The following is a 20981-nucleotide window of genomic DNA, read 5'->3' as shown; positions in this document are numbered from 1 at the left end:
GCACATCTAAATTAGAGTTAGGTGGTCAGTCCGAGAAGGGCGTATAGCTTTATGCTAAACGTGCCCTACCTGGATCATAGGTTCAGTGAGTTGCTCCTCATCCACCTCCACTATCATCCGACGAATTTCCTGGTAAGGCATACGGAAGGAACCCAGGAAGATGGCTACAAAGAAACAAACAAAAGATGCCCCAAATGCTCTGGTAAATAAAATGACCAGTACTGTTGCAATGTCAGACAACTGGTCATACAAATCAATAATAGGAAACAGAAACAAAATAAAAAAACAAAACAAAGAATGGTGTGAAAAAAAGCAACTCAAGAACACATGAGGGAGATGAAGTAGGAACCAAAGAGAAATAAAATTAGAGATACATAAATACATAGGTCAGCAAGACATAAAACTGTTTTAGAAAAAGTGATTTGAAAAATTACACTGGTTTAGCAAGCAAGAGATCATCAAGCAAGGGGTACCACTAGGGATTAAATGGCAAATGTCTTGTCAGGATAAGTCATTAGTCTAACCAGTGGTGCCATCACAAATACCCTGACAGTTAAAACATGTATGTACTGTATGTGTGCATATAGGATTATTGTAGTTATTATAATAAAGATTATTAAAGTTAGGGTACACAGTGATCAAACAGTTCAAGATAAAAACAACTGCCTGCATACATTCAATTGAGGTCTAACTGACTAACTGGTCTTTCTTCTCATGTTAACACAAATCAAAATATAATATAGCGCTGTACCTTTATTGCTAATTGCTTTAAATTCTAACTCTTTACATGGAATAAATTTGCACTGTATCCTAATAGTGACGGTATCAATCAAGCAACAGAATTAAAACACCACATACTCATTCTCAACCTCAAATCAAAGCTTTTAGACTCTACCTCCCATGGTGGAACAAAAACCGCCTACTCTCCTTTTTTTCCTCTCCTCGTTGCTGCTCTATAATTTCCACAGCGTAATTTATCACTGTTACTGGGTTGATTAGTCTCATTTTCTTTTAATACATGAAACAAAGGTCACAGTTCCCCTTGATATAAGCCAATGAGGTGCTAAGATCTGGGAGTGCTTAAGAGATCAGCTGGATCATCATTAATGCCGGGTGCTTTCATTTTAAGACCAAGCATGCATGCATGCATGCGTGTGTGTGTGTGTGTGTGTGTCTGTGTCTGTGTGTGTGTGTGTGTGAGAGAGAGAGACTTTTTCCTCCTGTTTCTTCTTTCCTTAATGAGTGCTTACCATTGATAATTAGCTCAGTGTGCATTTGAAGACATGAGTCACGAGTAGCAGTGGCCAGGTGTTGTCTTGCTTTAATTGCTATGGCAACAAGCAAAAACTCATTCCCTGCCAAAATTCTCTATTGGGGTCCAGGGCTCGACATTAAGGCTTGTCTGGGACAAGTGGATTTTTTTTGTAGGGCAAGTGGAAGAGAAATGTACTTGCTCCACTGGATAAGTTAAAACTCAAACAAAATAAAATGCCATGTTACTTCACGTTATGTGCCACTCATTACGTCCATTTCATCGATTTTATTTTACCGATTTGAAACAAATACATTTTTTTTTTCCCACAATCCGTCGAACCAGCGGCCAACTCAGAATGCTTTGATTGGCCAATCAGGAGTCGGTCCAAAGTAATAATCGCCCGCAGTTTAAACATACATTTTGACCTGCCTAAAAAGAACAGTGGTGGAGACTGGAGTGGAGAGTGATGTTTCTTCTGAATTCGTCTGGGTGCGTTATGAAGAAGAAGTAATGTTCTGCTGCCGGGGGCAATCCAACTTGGCTGACAAGTAAGTGACGTTAGCTAGCTAGCGTCGGCAGCTGTGTACCTAGCAAGCATTAGCAGCATTTGTATCAGTTAATTAACTAAAATTAATTATAATGTAAAATGTTAAATGTACGTAGTTAAATATCAGCTAATATTCAACTGTAAAGTAGCTACACCTTTTAAAGAATCCCTTGGTAAACCAGCCTCTTTCAAACCAGCTTTCAACGGTTTGTTCGAATTCTGCATTAGCAAAACACACACACAAAAAAAATATTATTTATATATATATATAAAAAAATGATACATCTTTTCCCAGACAAGTGACTTTTGTGCATGGACAAGTGAAACGTAAATGTACTTGTCCAAAGGACAAGTGCCTCAAAAAGTTAATGTCAAGCCCTGGGGTCACTTTATAACATGAAAGGAAAATATAATAAGGGATATGGGAGGTAACTTAAGTAAGATAAAGGGGGAAAAGTGAGTGCAAAGTTTATTGTGAGGAGCTGTGGAGGCTGTAACACTAACATCTAGACACAAGGACGTGTATAAATCCAGTCCTTGTGGGGAGTGGGCTGAAAGGAAACAAATACTTACATAGATTCTGTGCAATCTTAGGATCCAGCACCTTGAGCTCTTTAATTCTTTTCTTTATGGATTTTTTATCCTCCAGATCCTCCTCTTCTTTTTTGGCTGATGAAGACAGAAACTCTGAATTATTACCAACACACAAAGGTAAAATGTACACAAATGCATGCACTTGTATTGCTGACATACGTATGATCCACTTAAATTCAGATGTAGTAAGATTATGAGATTTACATATATTTTTTCCTGCGTCCAGGTACAACATAAGGAAGGCGAGAAAATGACTGGAAAGTAGATTGAGTTCTAATACTGTAGTCATTTTAAGCCCAGTTCAGACCAAAGATTTGCGATGAGACGAGTTGAAACTTGCAACTTCTTGCAACGAGCCGATCTGCAGCGTTCTGAAACCTGCCAGTTCACACCAATGAGACGAGACGATGTATCATCTCCATAGCAACCACTCTTTGCGCTTCCATCCTAACTAGTAGCTGGGTCATTTGTTTCGTGTAAATATGAATGTGGATAACATTAGTGGTATTGAGATGCTTGGTACTAGGGCTGCAGCTATCGGTTATTTTAGTAATCGGTATTCTACCGATTATTCCATCGATTAATCGGATAAGAAATACTTTTGTTTTATTGAAGAGCAATAATATACAACAGTTTGGTTTAATTTTCGGAAAAAGCTACATTTTTATTGCCTACATTGCTTACAAATATCATCTCTCAAAAAACTAAACCTATTAAGTGCATTTAAGAGCCATATTACATTGTTTTTAAAGAAAACATTTTCTGAAATGCAATAACAACCTCAAACTAAGGCACACATTAAACATCCAATAATACATAAACATTACCTTAAGTTTCAACCTGAGACTGATCTGTATATAGGCCTATATGCAAATATTAGTTATACTCAACCTATTTTCATTGATTACAATGTCACACAGCAGACACACTGTACGGAGTTTTCATTTTAATTACGTTTGAACTGATTACAAACTTTGGACACTTTCTGTTGTTTTCTCCAGCCTGTCTCTTCTAGTAGCCCTCACTATTTACGCTCTCTCTTCATTTTTGTAATCTGCGTCGTCAGTCTTCATGGCATGTGTCGCTAGCAGCATCAGCCCGGTGTGCGACAGTAACAGTACAGATCCACTTTGGCGACACGACTGAAGCGTGGTGTCGTGACGTCATACATCCATGGTTGATGCTCCACGCCCCTGACTGGCAGCTGATTGGATGAATGTGTGACGTGGGTCTGGCTTCTCGAGAATTTCAACGGAGTCTCATGGCAGCTCGTTGAGAATACGATCTCGTATTTTACGAAAATAGTTCACCGAAACGTGTTTCTGAAAACATTTTAAGCGAGAAATAGGCCATACAGTTGCTGAATCTGTCTTCATTTCAGATCGACAAAGGTTAGTTTGAAAGATTTTCGTCGCGAATCTTTGGTCTGAACTGGGCTTTAAAGATTTCAAATGTTTAAATTCAACCACAAACATGCTTTCTGTTTCTTTTTGTTTGTGGGTTTACATATTTTGCCAAATAAACGACAGTCTGCCATGCCAGAATACCTTGCTGCTAGAGAGGCATGGAGAAAGGTTTTATGGGAAAGTGTTGTGATCACATCACAGAGTCAGAGTAAGGTGAGGGTCAGCAATGGCTGTTCCATAAACACCATGTAGCACATACAGTAATCAGGTTATGGGTAAAGGTAAATCTGTTCTGGGTCACATGGAGCCAGGTAGTGTAGGTGAGATTGTGATTGTGCTATTGGTAGACAGGAGGGGAATCATGAGGTCTGGTTTTAATTATTTAAGACACCAGATTAAGAGAACAAAATGTGCATCCCAGGAGTATGCTGGGTAATTGTCTAGTGCTGTAATTATGGTGAGGTGAGAGGAGAGGAGAGGAGAGGAGAGGAGAGGAGAGGAGAAGAGTTCATCCGAAGGAAAGGTATTTCTACTGTTCCACACAGGCTTGATCTTCTTTCAGGGATCCTGTGTCTAATTAAAAAGTGAAGAGGTATGCTGGGAGCTCTCGCAGAGAAGAATGTTAGCATGTCCACAAACATGCACACCTACAGTACAGCCCACCACACACAGAAATACACAAACATGGCCACACACTGAGCTATCCTTGGACTTACGTGGCTCCTCTGTTGGGACACTCTCCTCACAGTCTTTCAATGTGTGAGAGAGGGGAAAATGCCAAAGACAGACAAGGAGGACAATGGAAAATGTGTATCATGGAAAAGGGAGGAGAGAGAATAAAGAGATAAAAATACATTTTCACATGACTGCACACTGTCCACTGCAGCGTGAAACATGAAGAGACTCAAGTAAGAAAAGACCAAATACGTGCTAAAAACATTTAATGAAAAATGGCTGAATATATAGCAGAAAACTAGATCAAATAGAAAACTGAATTATCGGAACATTTATCAACTGATTTCCCTAAAATTGAACCTGTTTTGGTCCACAATTACAAACACATAAACACACAGACATGCATGGTGTATTTTTAATCTTGGTCAAGATTAGAGTTTAAAAGATTAGTCAATAAATCAGTTTTGCCAAACAACTATTTTGACATTTAATTATAAATATTCAATACAATCCTTTTTACTTAAAAATATCAATGTCATCAATAATGGTAAATAGTTCCTTTGGGTGAATGGACGGATGGTTGGAGAAAACAAGCAATTTGAATATGTCACCTTTGGGAAATTGTGATGGCAGTTTGCCATTTTATGACATTTTATAGATCAAACAATTCAACAATTGCTTAGTTTGGTCCCGTCTGACTGTGTTCACTGAGAGCTCCATTACTAGCGAGCAAATTTGCGTTTCCTGGATGTCGAAGACATGTCCCGCCCTACTCTGCTTCTGATTGGCTTACCCTGGATTCTTACCCTAATCAATCTCACTCATCATACCTAAACCTAACCAATCCAACCAACAACGGCAACGAGTACCAGCCAATCAGAGGTAAGGGAGGGACTTGTCAAGGATATTGATTAGCTTTTACAGTAGCCAATAGAGCTGAATGTGAGTTACGTTCATGAGCAATGCTAGCGGAATAGCGGATTCTGCCGGGACTGGCACCAAAAACAGCCTCCAAGACTGATAGGGAGGCCAGTTTTACCACAGGAAATACAGTAACGATATGGTTTTCTTTCCTGGTTTGGCTTCTTACACCCTGGGGCAGAGTCGGCTAATTGGACAGCTGTACAGCAAATTGAGCAAACTAGCCAACAGCAGCTAAGTACAGTTAGCGATTAATTTAGCAACAAGTAGCTTAAACCTAGCGTTCGATGTCCAAAACTCTGTAAATCACCTCTGTACTGTATTCACTGTCATCAAACTGTTCTTATATATTTTATGACATCTTAATGACAAGTCCAAATGGTTCCACTTTACTCCAGGTCAAGGGAATTATTCATAGGACCGTTATAAAAGCATTTGACAGTGTAATCAAACTTTATGCAATCGTTATGACAAGTCCAAATTATGTCACTTTACTTGAAGTCAAGGAAAAATATTCATGATACAAATATAATGGAATCATGACAGCCAATGTCAAATCCAACCACATATTAATGTTATAATGATACATAAAGCTAAATTGTTTCTTTAAGTTTGATGATTAGGCCTGCTATGACATATTTATAACAGGTTATGTTGGTTATGTCTTGCTTAATGTCAAGTTGTCATAACACAAACATCACAAACAATGCTAACTTTGTATTAAAAGTGTCATAATTTACCAAATGACACTTAATGACAACAATCATAAACATTTATAAAGACTCCTTCATGATCATGACCGGTGTCATGTTATGGTTATGACAGTGTCAAGTCAGTCTTAGGCAGACCCCTTCAAATAAAGTGTTACCCAGTGAAATTCAAAAGGTTAAATGAGAGATACAATACCATTCAAAATGCCAGCTAAATGTAGCCTGCTAAAGAGTAAAATAGAAAATAAAGAAACCCATGACAAATTATAAGGCATGAATGAAATCTATAAACATGTAAATATGTCAATATTTCAGTTAAAGACCAGCATACATAAATGAAGTATTTATTTTTACGTGAATGTAATATGGAATTTGATGTTATTGGGTATTAGGATGCAATATAAGGAGCCGGCCCTCGAAAGCCACCAGCTTACTGCATTAAGATGTTGTATTGATCTACTCATCATAAGTTATAGCTTCACAGAATCTCATTTATTACACCAACACACATTGACTCTCTCTCAAACGCACACACACAAGTAACACACAGTAGCAGAACATTAACCACCTTGTTTCAATGCATATAAACATACTTGGCTGGGTCATATAATCCATGAAGCATTCTCACATTATAACGCAAAGGGCTTTATCCATCTGTATCATACAAGAGATAGTGATAAGATAGAAATCGTATCTCACACACACACACACACACAGAGCTGTCCTTAGGTGTTATCAGTTAAATCAGATAATTAGATTGCCCCCTTCCAGCATCACCCCCAATCTCTCTAGCCTTAAAACTGCTCTTTTCAGGGAAGCCTGCTCATTATACATCAGCCAATTAAAATGTCCCGCAGGGGGTCAGAGGTCACTGGTTAATCAATCAGAAGGACTGGCGACTGTTGTAGTTAGCAGATTGCGCTATCACACAGGAAGGGGGTTGAAGATAAGGATACACTTACAAGTGCAGAGTAGTGGGCAGGGAAGAAGCAAAGGACATAGTGTAGGTATGGTGGGACTACAATAGATATATTAGGCTCTAATGGCGAACAGATTTGCCAACATTAATGTACGTAATGATGACACACTGTTGGGGAAAAGAAAAGGAAGAGCAGTTTAGTGCGTCAAAGTGACCGAGAATCAGAGATTTAGCCTGACAAAGATTTAGGTTACAAACGAAGCAATTGACAAAAAAACACAGTTAACATCAGATGTTGAGATCAGATCAGCGCAGAAGGGAAAGCAGGACTCTATCACAAGACAGGAAAGAGCAGCGCATTAGAAACAGACACCAACACTAAGTCAACAGACTCAGTTGAAAGGCCTACTCTGCTCTGCCACGGCTCACACAGTGCTAGCCGTCTACAATCTGAGCACTTTCAAGTTAAGGCCTCTTAATGGAGGCCTGTGATGAATGTCAACTTCATGGCATGACTGTGGACAAAGTAGAAGGAGAGATAAGGATGAAAAAATACTGTAAAAAAGGTCTCAATTTTCTTTTACTCCCAGTGTAGTAGACTTTAAGGAAAAATGTATTCTGCATGAATCACACAATAAAAAACAAAAAACAAAAATAAATGTCAATTTGTGTTCATGTCTTTTCTTGAATGAAACAAACAAACAAGGGATCTTGGGTATAAAATAAAGGAAAAGTTTTATTCTTTCCTTGAGAAAAGAAAAATAATGTTTAGGTGCTTAGACCACCGTCTGTCGGCCCAACAGCTAACCTCCTACTCCTACAACCCGCTCGAGCGCACAGTCGTCACTGACCTCCTTCCTTCCCTGCGTATTTCTCAACTCAGCGTTTGTGAGATCTCCAATCTGGATTTTTTTTAGACAGGGATGCAAAGCTAGAATTTAGAAAGAGTTATCTACTTCTCTCGCTTGTAATAATGCTACTGACTGGTTTTGATCCAATCTGCCACATTTTAAAGTCATATTTTGACAGAAATATGACAACATGTAACATTGCGCGCACACACACACACACACACACACGCGCTTTCCCAAACAGTAGCACTTCCCACAAGGCAGTATCAGTGAATTGTGCCATCAAAGCACTAAAGGGAATGGTGGATGAAATAAAACTGCTCCATAGAACATGACTGATGCTGTACATGACAGGCTGGCCTCAGAGACAAGCAAGTAACACCTCAAACCCCCCCCCCCCCCGCCTCCGCACACACACACGCCAAAATCTCCTTTTTCTCCCCAGCCCTCTACACTCACACCAGCACTTCATCTTATCAGGATGAATTTCTAATCAGCGAAAACGCCGGAACTGCCCTCCTTTTTGCACAGACACAAAATCTTAACACTAATGTGAAATGGAAAAGAAAAAAATACCGTACTCAATAACTATTCCTAAAATCTTAGAAGTCATCAAGTGAAGTAAAGAACTGACAGCAGTGTGAGTGAGAGAGGCAAGAGACAGACAGTGTGTGTTTATTTGGCCCGTCATTTTATCCAATACAGTATGTTTCCAACTATCTTACTTCCTAAGGAGATATAACACCCTCTGACTTTTCTCTTGACGGGGTGTCATTATTTATGGCATGTTGTAGTGATATGATCATCTCCCCCTGAGAGAGCAGATACCCAAGCACACGGCAAAGGGAAAGTTGAGAGGGCAGCGGTCTTAAAAGGGTAATTAAATCACCGTGTTGTTTCCAATAGCCAATCAAGGCAGTCATGCAGGTAAAGTTTAAATCACTGTTATTAGGGGAGTTTCTGTAGCAGGGAAAATTTGGGGGGCTCGCAATTCAATGTGCAAACACCACACACACACACACACACACACACACACACACACACACAAGTGCCTCGAGCAAAATCCACTATGAGACATCTGATGCACAGGAGGAGGGCTGTCTGCAGCAAGTGAACAAATCCACCATTCCGACATATCTGTCAGCTCTACAGTCAACAGAGGGGAGACGAACAGTCAAACCAGCCGCGCAGTTTGACTGTTGACTCATTGTATGGTTCTGATCCAGCTAAGTCTTGAACTTCAGTCAGCTTGACAGAAAGCTCAAGAGACATCCACAACGTCCAGTAACTATACACACCTGCCCTCACCTTTCCCTCTCTGCCTTGTGAATGCACACACACTCCACCATCCTGACTAACACTGACATGATGGCTTGACTGGTCTGTGTGCACACGGACTATCCCCTCCCATCTAGAGTTGCGGGTGTGTGGGTACCAGTGAGTGTGGGACCAAGAGGGAGATCAGAGTAATGAAGTGAGGCACTGTGTTGTGAGTGAGCTAATCAAAGTGAACCATGCAGGGCCACCTCTCCCTGTGATCCAGACTAGATGACCCAAGGCCATAATTAGTCTGAGACTTTCATTCTGATAACAGCAAATTAACAGACTTCATTAGGCTTTTCTCTCCTCTCCTCCTGCTATACCCAGATCGTTTTTAAATCTAAACCCCTAAATTGCTCCTGCTGCATGAGCATCAGCATCTACAACATATACCAGTCAATTGCTCTTCACAAAGAAACTAACATACCCTACAGACAGCACGGATGTATACACGTTTAAAAATAACTTCACAAATCTGGACTGAAATTATTGATGCTAAATCAAAAGATTCATAATTGATTAGGAGCTTCTGTTAATCAGCATGTACTGGCCAGTGGGGATATATTTACCTGTAGCACTATTCTCAGTAGAGTAGTGCCCTCTAAAGGCTTCTTGAAGACCTACCAATGGCCTTAAAATGTGTGTGCATGTGAGTGTTTGTGTATGGTAAAATGAGTATTTTCTGACTACTCGTCATCGTCAGGTATGAAGCGTTTCATTTCACTGTGTGACAACAGTCCGATTTGAACAGTTGTTAAGCCTACTCTAACATTTCCCAAGCCATTTGATGGATTGATGGCAGCCTAAATCATTTATCCCTGAAGTCATTTGCCATTTTTCTGTTGTTCTCACTGTACTGTTGCAAACATCTCTGTGCCATCCCATCCCTTTAACACCCCCCCCCCACCCTACATGCACAAACCTTCATGTGTGAATGAAAAATCATCGCAGAAAAATCAAGTCACAAAAGCAAATATGTTTTTAACGAGCCAGCCCATTACTTTGGTGATTTGAGAACATAAAAACACAAATTGGGAATAAAGTGAAGTGCTGATGCTTGAGAAACTGAGGCAGAAGAAAGAAAGAAGAAAACAATGAAGAAAAGGAAAGCAGAAAAACAGAAGGTTAACCACATAAAGAAAGACAAGGGAGGCAAAGAGCCAGTGAGGACGCATACGTACGTGCGTACGTGCAGCCAGTGTTACTGTAACACATCAGCCATTTCTAACCAGAATGTGGTTGAATTATGGGCAAATTTGAAAATATATAAATAGTAGGCTAGACATAGCAAAAAAGAAGAAAAAAAAATAGCCATCCATTCACTGTGTGTACTATGTGACCAGACCTTTCCTTTCCACAACAACAAAAAGAGCCTTTAATTATGCATTTGATGAGATCCCTCATAATGGCACAAAATTTTCTGCAGCCACATGAAAAGTCATTATAGAACTAATGGCGTTCTTCAAAATGTCACAGCAAAAGCATAAAGAGAGTGGGAGAAAAGAGGAGAACAAGCAAGACAGAGTGTGAGAGAGACAAACAGGAGAGAGTCCATTTGATGTGAACAGACATATACCAGTGGAAAGCAATATTAACTACACGACAGTATGAGAAGGACTCCTGCTGCTGTCCTCAGATACTCAGATCTGATCAGATTTCAGTGGTGGTTCTACTATACAACTACAAGTCATTTTAGCAGCTAATTCTATTTCCTACCCTCAGTGAACACAACAGTGAACACAACTGGACACACCTAACCTATACATTAGATTCTATTTTTACACTGAAAGTTATATAAATTAGACTTTTTTTGTCTCTTTCAGGCATTCGATTTAAGAAAAAACACCTACAACCCTGTTTATTTTTAATCCTTTTCATCCCCACCTCCTATAGTCCTCAATCTCTCCATAATTCCTCTATGATGGTGTCCACCAACCTCCTCAGCTGCTTTTGTCTAATTGTAATTCAAAAGCCCACCAAGTTCTCTGCTCAGCAGACCACAAAAGCTATTGCTGTTCTAAGAAATACACCCACTTTGGATCCAAGAGACCTATCAAGCATCACTATATGGATATGTGAAGTGACTCCAAATTAGAGGTAGTCTTAAGGGTTATTGTAGTGACGACTGACAGACTCAAAGCATGGGTTTGAATGACCATTACTGTATTGTGTCACATCGGTCTGAGTTTGACAAGTCACGACAAGCTGTCAGCTCTGACTGTGGTCTTTACCTCAACATGTGAGCCGCCACTTAATCATGTGCGCTCTTGAACCACTCCAAAACCCATATGAGCTAGTCCCCCCCTAGCTCAAGTAATTCCCCCCAATATGCTTGTGCAATCTGCCAAAACCCACATAAACATGCGTCCTACCCAGGCCATTATAAGGATATGGAAATGGGCTGTCTAATTATCTCTTGCAGCATGCCAGAAGTGTGAAGAAAGCTCGTCTTTCCTCAGCTTTCTCTTTGACAGGCAAGATTGATCTGGAGAGCCTGTCATCCACTGAGAACACAGCCTTAATGCTACAGCAAGACACACGCATAAAAAGGGGGATGGGGGATGGGGCGCGCACTTGTGAAGCATCTTGTTCAAGTTGTGAATGCCCATGCTGTCACTTCTAACAGTTTATTCATTAAGAATGTACTTATTGTTTGTGAAGCTTTCATGCTGAACGCCGCACTGTATACTTTTACAAGCTTAATCATGGATGTCTGTGATTCTTAACTTCAAAACAAATTATACAATGATTAATTAGTCATCAAAGTCAAAAAACGTTAATTAAATAATTTAATAAGTTATTAACTTACAGTACAGTAGTAAAAAACATGTGGAGGCATGAGGAAAACACTGGTCACTAGTAATAAGTTTAAGGCAAACTAATGCAGTTTGTCTATGTAACCAGTACACGAATACATTTAGAATCGATTTAAAGCAAACTGTGTAAGAACCACTTTTCACAGCTTCTATATCACTCCCCACACAAATGCCACGTGTCATAATTGCTTTGTAACTACGCCTCAGCACTCCATTTTCACCCAGGTAGTGCACAGCTGTAGCGGGGAGATTCCATTAATATTGCTTGTTACTCGCTGTGTTGTGCTCTACACGAACATTATCTTAGCCACAATTCTGTTCAAACCACATTTAGGGTATCCTTATCAAAAATGTTTCTGTTATGTATTTATTTTGGAAAGAAAAACACACATTGGCATTGGCCTCCAAAATTCAGCATTGGTCGGGATATAATTGCCAATTACTATGGCAATATTTTAAAATATGGTAGTTATTATATTTTTATATATATTTTATATTTATTATTGGGATTTTGTGATTAATATTCATTATAGGAATATATCAGACCTGGAAATGATAGAGTAGGTGTAGTACTCCAGCAATAGCAACTGCATTACGTGTTCCTAGTGTTTCCCACAAGCAGTGTTAGCCTTAAGTACATAAACTGAATTACCGGATAAAGTAATTTTTAGTCCGTTTTACTTGTTTCTGTAAGAAAAACAATCACCTATGTACACTTCTCACCAACATCCTGGTGGACATAGTAAATAGAAAAGTATATTTGCTACAGGTTATTAGCAGTAAGTAACATTTTAAGAACAATCCTCCAAGCACTACTTGCTATTAAGATTTGTATTGAATTTTGTTTTTTATTTTTTTACTGAGATAAAAAAATACAACTTTGCGAGCTTATTTCGATCATTTTATTTCCACTGTCTCTAATATTGTTAATAATACTAGGTGTGTTTGCATTTACATGTATGCACACACACACACATACTGGATGATGTCATGTCTCAATTCAGATGAATACACTGTTGATAAATGCAGCAACCTCCAGGGCTGAAAACTGGAGCCACCGGGAGCCGCCCACTTTGAGCTTCATTTTGGCTTTCTAGAAATCTATGGGTGACGTCACGGAGACTACATCCATACTTTATACAGACTATGGTTTGCATCAATAAATTGAAGCCTCCTTCAATCGCAAAATCACAAAAAAAGAAGTTGCTAAAAAAGCAATTAACACCCTTTCAGTTTCTACACCCTTCTGTCTCTCATCTTGCAGTGTTGTGACTCTTGGAGTAGAGGTAGGTTATTAGCAGATGCCTGTATCCTGGAGAGAAATGGCAAACTAGTTTTGCGATCTTTGAGAGTTTCATCTAATTGGATGTTATTTATTAGCCAAAAAGAAGCCCCAGGAAAGGGCAGCTCTCTTCATGTTGTTGCTCATTTCCCAGCACTATGGCGATGAATGACTATCTCTGTGCCCTCTCTTGATAAACAAAGACAGATGGAAAGAAATAGCTGGTTTATTCCAGATGTCAATTAAGATACCTCTACTCCAACCTCTACTATAGCATGAATGCAAGTATGACAAAATATATCCATTTAGTAAAATGTAAGTTTGACAAGGACATTCATCTCCCTTATTAAAAAAAAGACATTTTAGTGCTAAGAAATAAATTTGATCCAAAGCAAAGGTCTTAAAAAGCAAATGTGTACTGTGTCAAGGTCGAAGTGGTAGCGTGGTAAATATATGCTATATTTATATATACCATATGTATGCGGTACTGGCACATAGACCCAGGTATTAAAGGACCAAAACCTTTATATTCAAGTCAAGGAACAAGTATCTCACATTTCTTTCAGACATTACCCAAAGCGCTCTAGCAAGTCTGTGTAATATTCTCAAACACAATTTCACTCCACAGTTTGTTACTATTACATTATGATGCTTGTTTGTACAAAAAAGATATAGCTGAATTGATGTTTTGGGAAAGAAACTGTAAAATGATGCAATATACAGCAATAATAATCCAAACAAGGTCAAATTGAATAGCCTTTTAAAATTTAAATATGCCTTATAGATTTGTTGAGGAGGCAAAATGCTAAAAAAGCATTTGATAACTGATGAAAATTAGAGAAAATGAGATTGAATATACTATATATATTGGTCAGATACAATGAACAGCCAAGTAGTATAGTACACTCTTCACTTAAAGGCCAAGGCCGGAGTAAGTCCCATGAATTAAACAAAGCAGCCCCATTCATCGGCTCCATCACTTTTTAGTTTTCACAGTGAGCTGCATTTTTATTTCGTTTTATACTCCAGAACAACAACTGAACAAAGAGAGGCAGAATGGAAGAGAGGCGGCACTCTACTAGTTTGTTTCCACTTGTGCCCCTTTACGATAACCTTTAATAAAGTAACCTCACTGCTGCTGAATATATACAAAAGACGAGATATTACAAGTAGTACAGTAAAAAGGGAGACAGGTTCCACATATTCCTCAATTCCCACCTGCCAGTGTCTCTAAAACATCCTGTGATTTTTTTGTTACCGTCTCTTCTTGCAAACACCCACAGGAAAGCTCTGCTATACATGTTTAATCTCCATCTATTGACACTGATGATCTGAAAAAGCTTCTCTGAAGGCTATCAGTGAAATCACAGAAACTGCTGAAAGTTCTGAAAGCTGTCAGCGTCCTCTCTGTGCGTCCACTCACTCCCCCGATGGCTTTGAAACGCAGACACCAAAATCAAGGTAAGAAATAAATAACTAAGGCTAACATTACAAGAAACATAAACAGGCTAGCTAGCTAACTGTTATCGATCTCACAACGTGACTTTTTGCCCTGAAGACAGCGTTGTGGAGAGTGAAAAAGGAGACTAGAAAAAGGCTCCTGTTATCTAAAATATTTTCAATGTAATGGCTCAATATCTAAATGATTTCGACAATGTGGATGAGTTGGTGGTTGTTGTTCGGACAGACCTGCCCCCACTGCTAAAAAATCCTAAAGGAAACACTGTAGTGATTAAAACTGTATGGATTAAATAAGTAATCAGTCCTATGATATAGCAAATAGTTAATTACTGTTAGTTACTGTGACACTACAGCCATTCCAAAAGGGGAAACACTTGTGCCTGGGATGCTCTGTGTACATCATAATTCAAATCTAAATTGCATGGTTGTGTCAAAATTGAATGGCTTGGTCACTATTTTTTTTTTCAATGTGTCTAAATGTTCCATTTAAATACTGTTCTTTTTCTTACCATTTCACTTAAATGAATGTGGTCAACCAAAGGTAGGTTGAAGTTAAATTCTTTGGAAAAATCTTAAAAGGGTCAATTTGGATTGATGGAAATTCTCTATCATAAATCAATTAACTACGTGGTTCTGGTTGCTATGGCAATACATGAACCATGGCCTACAGTGGTGACCAGGAGGAGGAGGTAACAAGAGTCCTATAGCCAAAACTGAAAGTTTGAGCAGATGAGCTTCAGATTAACTGAAAATATTCCAGAGCAGTCTTTCCATGTTCAACCCAACAATGGTAAATCGGTAACCAATGTTACCAATTGTCAAGCTCTGTCTGAGTATCAACACATCAGAGAAATAAGACTTTATATATATAAGATAAGAATTTATATTACCTTTACCGAATCATAACTAGCCCTATGACTTTTGCGTTAAGGCAATGGCATAAACCTTGGACAAGTATAAAGGTGATACAAAATGAAAGAAACAGAAATGTCATTAATAACTATACAACTGCTTCACAAGAGCTTACGGCAAGGCCACCAACACAATCACCTATTTCAAAAAGAGAAATTTCTAATTCTGAGCTTCCTGTCAGTACAACATCTGAACACCGCCCACACACTCCTTGTTAAAGAAATTAAGGCAATGTCAGGTCAGATGTTAAAGAAATAAAGCTTTGAACTACTTTGTGAAATGCAGTCCGTCCATGTGCCACACAATCTTATAAACCTTGAACACTCCTGTTCAGAGCTAACAGGATGAATGCTCCAGCTAATTTAAAGTGCAAGCAGTAGAAGGTATCACACTGCACCACAACAAAACAAAGTACAAGGTGAATTGAATCAATGTGTTTAGCATTCAAGAACTGTAGTCCGGTCTGATAGAACAGCCAGGTCAGGCTGAGGGCCCATTTTCACACGCAAATAATTTAATGCAACCATTGTCTGCTAATGTAGAGTATTTTCAGTTTATCATTTTTCTAATACTGCACACAAATCCCATCAGGTCACTGTCATGTACTTTTGTAAAAATCAAACGATTTCAGTACAAATACCAGAAGGGGGTTTTATGCTTTCCTTAATAGCTAGTTTAAAAAAGTGGTTATGTCTTAGGTTACAATTTCACAAAATTTGAAATTTAAGTATAGACACAACTAAAACTGCTACTGTAAACTGAGTGAAACAAAAAACTACTCACCCTTGGTTTCTGTTCCAGAGCAAATATTAAGGCAGATCATGCAGCCAAGCAGAAATTGCAAGAGCGAAATTAAGAAAAAGCAAAAGAAGGGAAGAGAAACAGAGACAGAGCAAATGGGAGAAAGAAGAAGATCTGTTAGTGCTTTTTGAAGTAAGCATTATTTCAGAATTTTTTTTGTCAGAGAGGCAACAGAAAGCTTTGCAATATGTTAGTCCATAAAGCGACATTTGTATGCATTAAGAGAAAAAGTATCATTGTTATGACATTTTTCACAATAACGGACTTGTCAAAAGTAGAAACAGAGCAGAGTTACAGTTTCTCGCAATCAAAAAACGTGTGTGACTTGTGTGTATAGAATAGGATTTGAAAGGTTGGAGAAATGAGACTGTATAGTCTGAGTTGTATTTGTGAAAAAAAGAACTTCCACAAGCTTGAAACACACACAACTATTTTCTCAGTGACATGAAATTCTTTGATGCGTGTGACTATTTTCTACCAAAATAAAATCCACTGCCCAAGTCCTCATGCGTTTAAAAACAAAATAACAACAACAAAACACTTCCATAAACAGAGCACAGTATGTGTGCATTCATGAAAGTTAAGACATAACCATAAAAATGAAGATTTTTGTAGTCACTTCACGGTTACTCACTACACGGGTTAGCAGACAATTTGTTACAATGAATTACAATAGTGCTGCAGCTTATGCCACTTTCGGGTCTCTCTCTTTGGAAGTTTCTTGATGAAGCTCTTAGAAGAAGGATTCCTCTCTACCCTCACAGGCTCCACCCTCAGTATATGAGCCAGTAAGCACAAAGACTCCAATTAAAGCCCTCAGATGTCAAGGGAACATGTTAAAGCTTAGAGTTCAAAGGCAGAGGCTGGAGCATCATTAGCTATACTTAATTTATAATATGTGATTATTAATCACAATGAAACAACCCTCACTCATGCATCTAATGATTAACTCTGGTTAACCCCTCACTATTCATACTCAACCTGAAAGCTATGTGAATGACTTCTGTCATATAGCACTTCCTTTTTTTTTAACCACTATGTGATCAATGCCCATAGAACAAAGCACAACTAACAGTCTTTTGGCAGCAAAGGAAACACGTGTGAGCAGTAGCTACTGTATGTTTGCGGGTGTGAGAGTTTGTGTGTTTGGGTGGACAGGGCACATTTAGCATAGACCAGAAGAAAAGATTAAGACGTTTTTTTTATTAATCTGGTGCATTATAAAAAAAAAATGTTTTTGAGAGATGCTTCTTGCTTGTACAATTTACAGCATAAGTTCTCTGAAAATCTCTTTTATAGCCAAGCAAAATTGGTTTTGTGACTGAAATTTCCCTAACCTTATTGCTACAGAATCAAATCAGAAATGTTATCGAATTGGGATCTTGTAAATCAGAATCAAATCGATTCGATTTAGGAAATCATTGGCGATACCCAGCCCTAATGTATACCATATGCTATATGTAGTTTGTTTAGCTGGATGTTAATTTAATTTTTTGGGCATTTATATGCTTTTATTACAGACAGTAGAGCGATGACAGCAGAGAGAGATGCAACAAAGGTCACTTTGTTCTGACTTGAACCAGGAACGCTGCTGTTCATAGTTGGCAAATTAAACTCTGAGCTACGGTGAGCCCCCAAGATGCTTCTTTTGTGTCAATCAGAGAATTAGTCAGAAATATTGTTGTGGAAGCATGTATACCTCTAGAGTTTTTTTTTTTTCTCCAAAATGTATTTTATTACCTGATGCAAGTAAAAAAAGAATTCAGCTTGTAGATACAAATTGTGACCATTAATTTGGTTTTGCCCTCTCAGCCCTCTATAGGCTGATTATAGATCGCAATAGAACAGTTTTGGGTGTAGAAGGGTTTGTAGTCGAAAAATAGGACATTTCTATTTGTATTTACAATTTAATTTAATCTATGTTTTCAGTGGTTTAAAAATGAGAACCCAAATGACCTGTGCAAGCACCCTGTCTTTATAAAACTAGTTAAGGACCCAGCATTTGTGAGTGAATGTTTGACAGGACAGGTGCTCAAATGTATAATAAAATTGTTCCTGTGTTGGGAAAAGAAATGCAACAAACAATAACGCATAAATATTGTCCTAGACAGCCATTTATGTCAAGGTTTACAAGTCATATTACATATGTTTATGGGAAAATTGCCCCAGAAGATAGGAGATTGAATCTGTATGAAATAAACTAATATAACCTTTCAGCTGTATAGTACAAGAAGACAATAACATCTCAGGAAGCCAGTAGGCAGAAATAGAACTGTATATGCCTAGAGTTGCATTGGCTTGAACAGACCAGGCCCTGACAGGAAGTGTAGAGAGAAAGAAGCAGGGACAGACTGTATGGTGAGGTCAGAGGAATTAAGAAACATGTATGTGTGCGCATAAGTTATGGCAGTTATTTAATGGCAAAACCAGTAGATATTATAATAACTATCGCTATTAGTTTATCGCAACACTGTACAGCTCCTGCCTTGGTAAGTGACTTTAAAAAAATGCCTGAATGGTCAGAAGACCACTTTTCAAAGAGCACAAGGAGTGGCAGCAGCATCAACAGTGGTGGCTCGGTTACCTCTACTGTCCCTCTCTCAGGAAGTCTGACTACCTTTTGAGAGAAAAGGAATTCTTCAAACGTGTTCCTTCCAATATGCCTGAAATTGCTTATCTCAAAAGGGTTAGCATGAGAAATAGTGAAGGGCTGGATGAATTTCTGACATTTTCTCTACTATACACGGACTCAATCCAAACCTCCTATTTCTCATGCTTTGAAGAGTTGATGGGAAGTTTTATTATTTTGTGAGTGCAAGCAGAGAAAGACACTAGTCTACAGCGATTTCATGTTACACAAAGCAAGCTGTCCACTTGCATGCATCAGCTCTCGCAGAACAGCAGCTGTGTAGCAAGAGAAAGCAGACAGGAACGAAGAGAAGTAGAAAATGATCCAAAAGAACAGCAAGGTATTAGTTGGATTTCCTGTCTGAGCTTTCAGTTGAGGAGCACTTTAAAGCAATTTCACATTAGATCTTGTATGGGGGAAAACCATTATTGCACTGACATCTATGGGTTGAAAGGTATACAGTAAGTCTGTTGAACCTCTGACCACATCAATGATTTACAGCTAGGTTGTACTTGTAACCGCAGCCAGCTGTAATAGAGGATTGCATTATATTACAACACTACAGCACTGCTGCACAGTGTGTGGAAAAAATATGCTAGTTGGTAAAACAAAAGCCCAAAACCAATGTAACAAGACAGGCGCTAACATGGAAGTCACAAGGGAAGAGAAAACGAGGGAGACCCAACTGAAGGCTCTAAATGTGATTAGAAAAAAGCAGAGGAGCAAAATCGGTTGTTGACCGGAACGGCGCAATGCCCTTCGCGGTGCTTTCACTTCTATTGCCCGGCTCAATCTGCTCTGTGTTCACTGGGAAACAAAGGCCACTTTGAAAATAAGTGACGAAAACAATGATTACAAGGTGTTTTTTGCTTGTAAATGAGTAAAACAATCTGCCAATGGGACAACTAAAAATTCACTTGGTAAGATTACAAGATGATCCATCTTTTACAAATAACACAGCAGCTTAAAACCCTTATAAGATGTCAAAAAAAGCTTGTTTCATCTGAGATACGAATCAAAAACAAGATATTTAAGATGCATCGTCTAAAAATAAGTCCCTAGATCTCACTGAAATACATATAACTTGTTAGGTGATTGTATCTTATATTATGTGTTATTAGATTTTTTTGCTAGAAATCACATGAATATACTTGGTAAGATTTGGCTTTTTTGCAGTGTACCACGCGTGGCTCAGTCAAAAAAAATAGACAAGGCACATATTTTTAGCAAAGACCATCTTGTGAAACGCTGGTGGAGTCTAGAGTGGCGGCGATCAGCTACGCCCGTGGAATCCAGTAGCTCTAGTTTAAAATGAAATAAGACATGCAACAAATTTCAAAAGTTAATATTCAGATATGAACATTATGATGAATAATATATGGTTTAATAAGAATATTAAATAAGAAAATATAGCGAGTTAATTATCTCTATAATAAATTCAGAATTTTGTCTTGGCCTCAAAATCCATCCTCTACAGCTCTAAAATCTTGAGATGCATATTGGTTACATCTAAATGTTTTTTTGGCAAAAAAGTCTCCGTCTGATGCAAACTTAAGTGTGTTTGTGTGTGTTCATGCACGTAGGCGATAATGAAAAGAGCACTTGAGTGGGCGTGCACACCCAGACAGTCCTTTTATTTGTACACAGGATGGGTGTCATAATTAACAACCCAGGAAGAGTGCCTTTCTTTTTAATGAGTGAGGAAATAGGAAATCCTGCGGCAATATGCAATCCAATCTGACCACCAGCATCGATTTACTGTAGCAGGTCACAATTAGACTTGATATATATTCCCGGTCTCTCCTGCAGGGTTTTTCCTTGCAGCATGTACTAAACCAGGTACGTTTGTGTGCATTTGTTATTATGTGCATGAATATCGGTG

General features: G+C 38.6%; 1 protein-coding gene and 1 long non-coding RNA gene across 7 annotated transcripts in view; one reads left to right on the top strand and one right to left on the bottom strand.

Moving 5' to 3' along the window:
• LOC116054602 (protein diaphanous homolog 3) overlaps nt 1-20981 on the bottom strand; it is a 195435-nt gene that overhangs the window by 108372 nt on the left and 66082 nt on the right. For 3 of the 6 annotated variants that reach the window (XM_031306235.2, XM_031306239.2, XM_031306237.2), the window contains 4 exons: nt 16453-16461; nt 4519-4551; nt 2376-2471; nt 70-164 (listed from right to left, as the gene is read on the bottom strand). In XM_031306235.2, the coding sequence (XP_031162095.1) occupies nt 70-164; nt 2376-2471; nt 4519-4551; nt 16453-16461 (233 nt within the window). The remainder of the gene's footprint in view (nt 1-69; nt 165-2375; nt 2472-4518; nt 4552-16452; nt 16462-20981) is intronic. The other 3 variants (XM_031306238.2, XM_031306240.2, XM_031306236.2) reach the window with 2 other exon arrangements.
• On the top strand, nt 1910-19377 carry LOC118494734. Its single transcript, XR_004896905.1, has 3 exons — nt 1910-2185; nt 8515-8522; nt 19367-19377. It is a non-coding gene; the product is annotated as an uncharacterized LOC118494734 (long non-coding RNA).

The sequence above is a fragment of the Sander lucioperca genome, chromosome 3 (assembly GCF_008315115.2).
Source record: "Sander lucioperca isolate FBNREF2018 chromosome 3, SLUC_FBN_1.2, whole genome shotgun sequence".
Taxonomy (NCBI): Eukaryota; Metazoa; Chordata; class Actinopteri; order Perciformes; family Percidae; genus Sander; species Sander lucioperca.
This window is presented reverse-complemented; position numbering and strand designations above follow the sequence as displayed.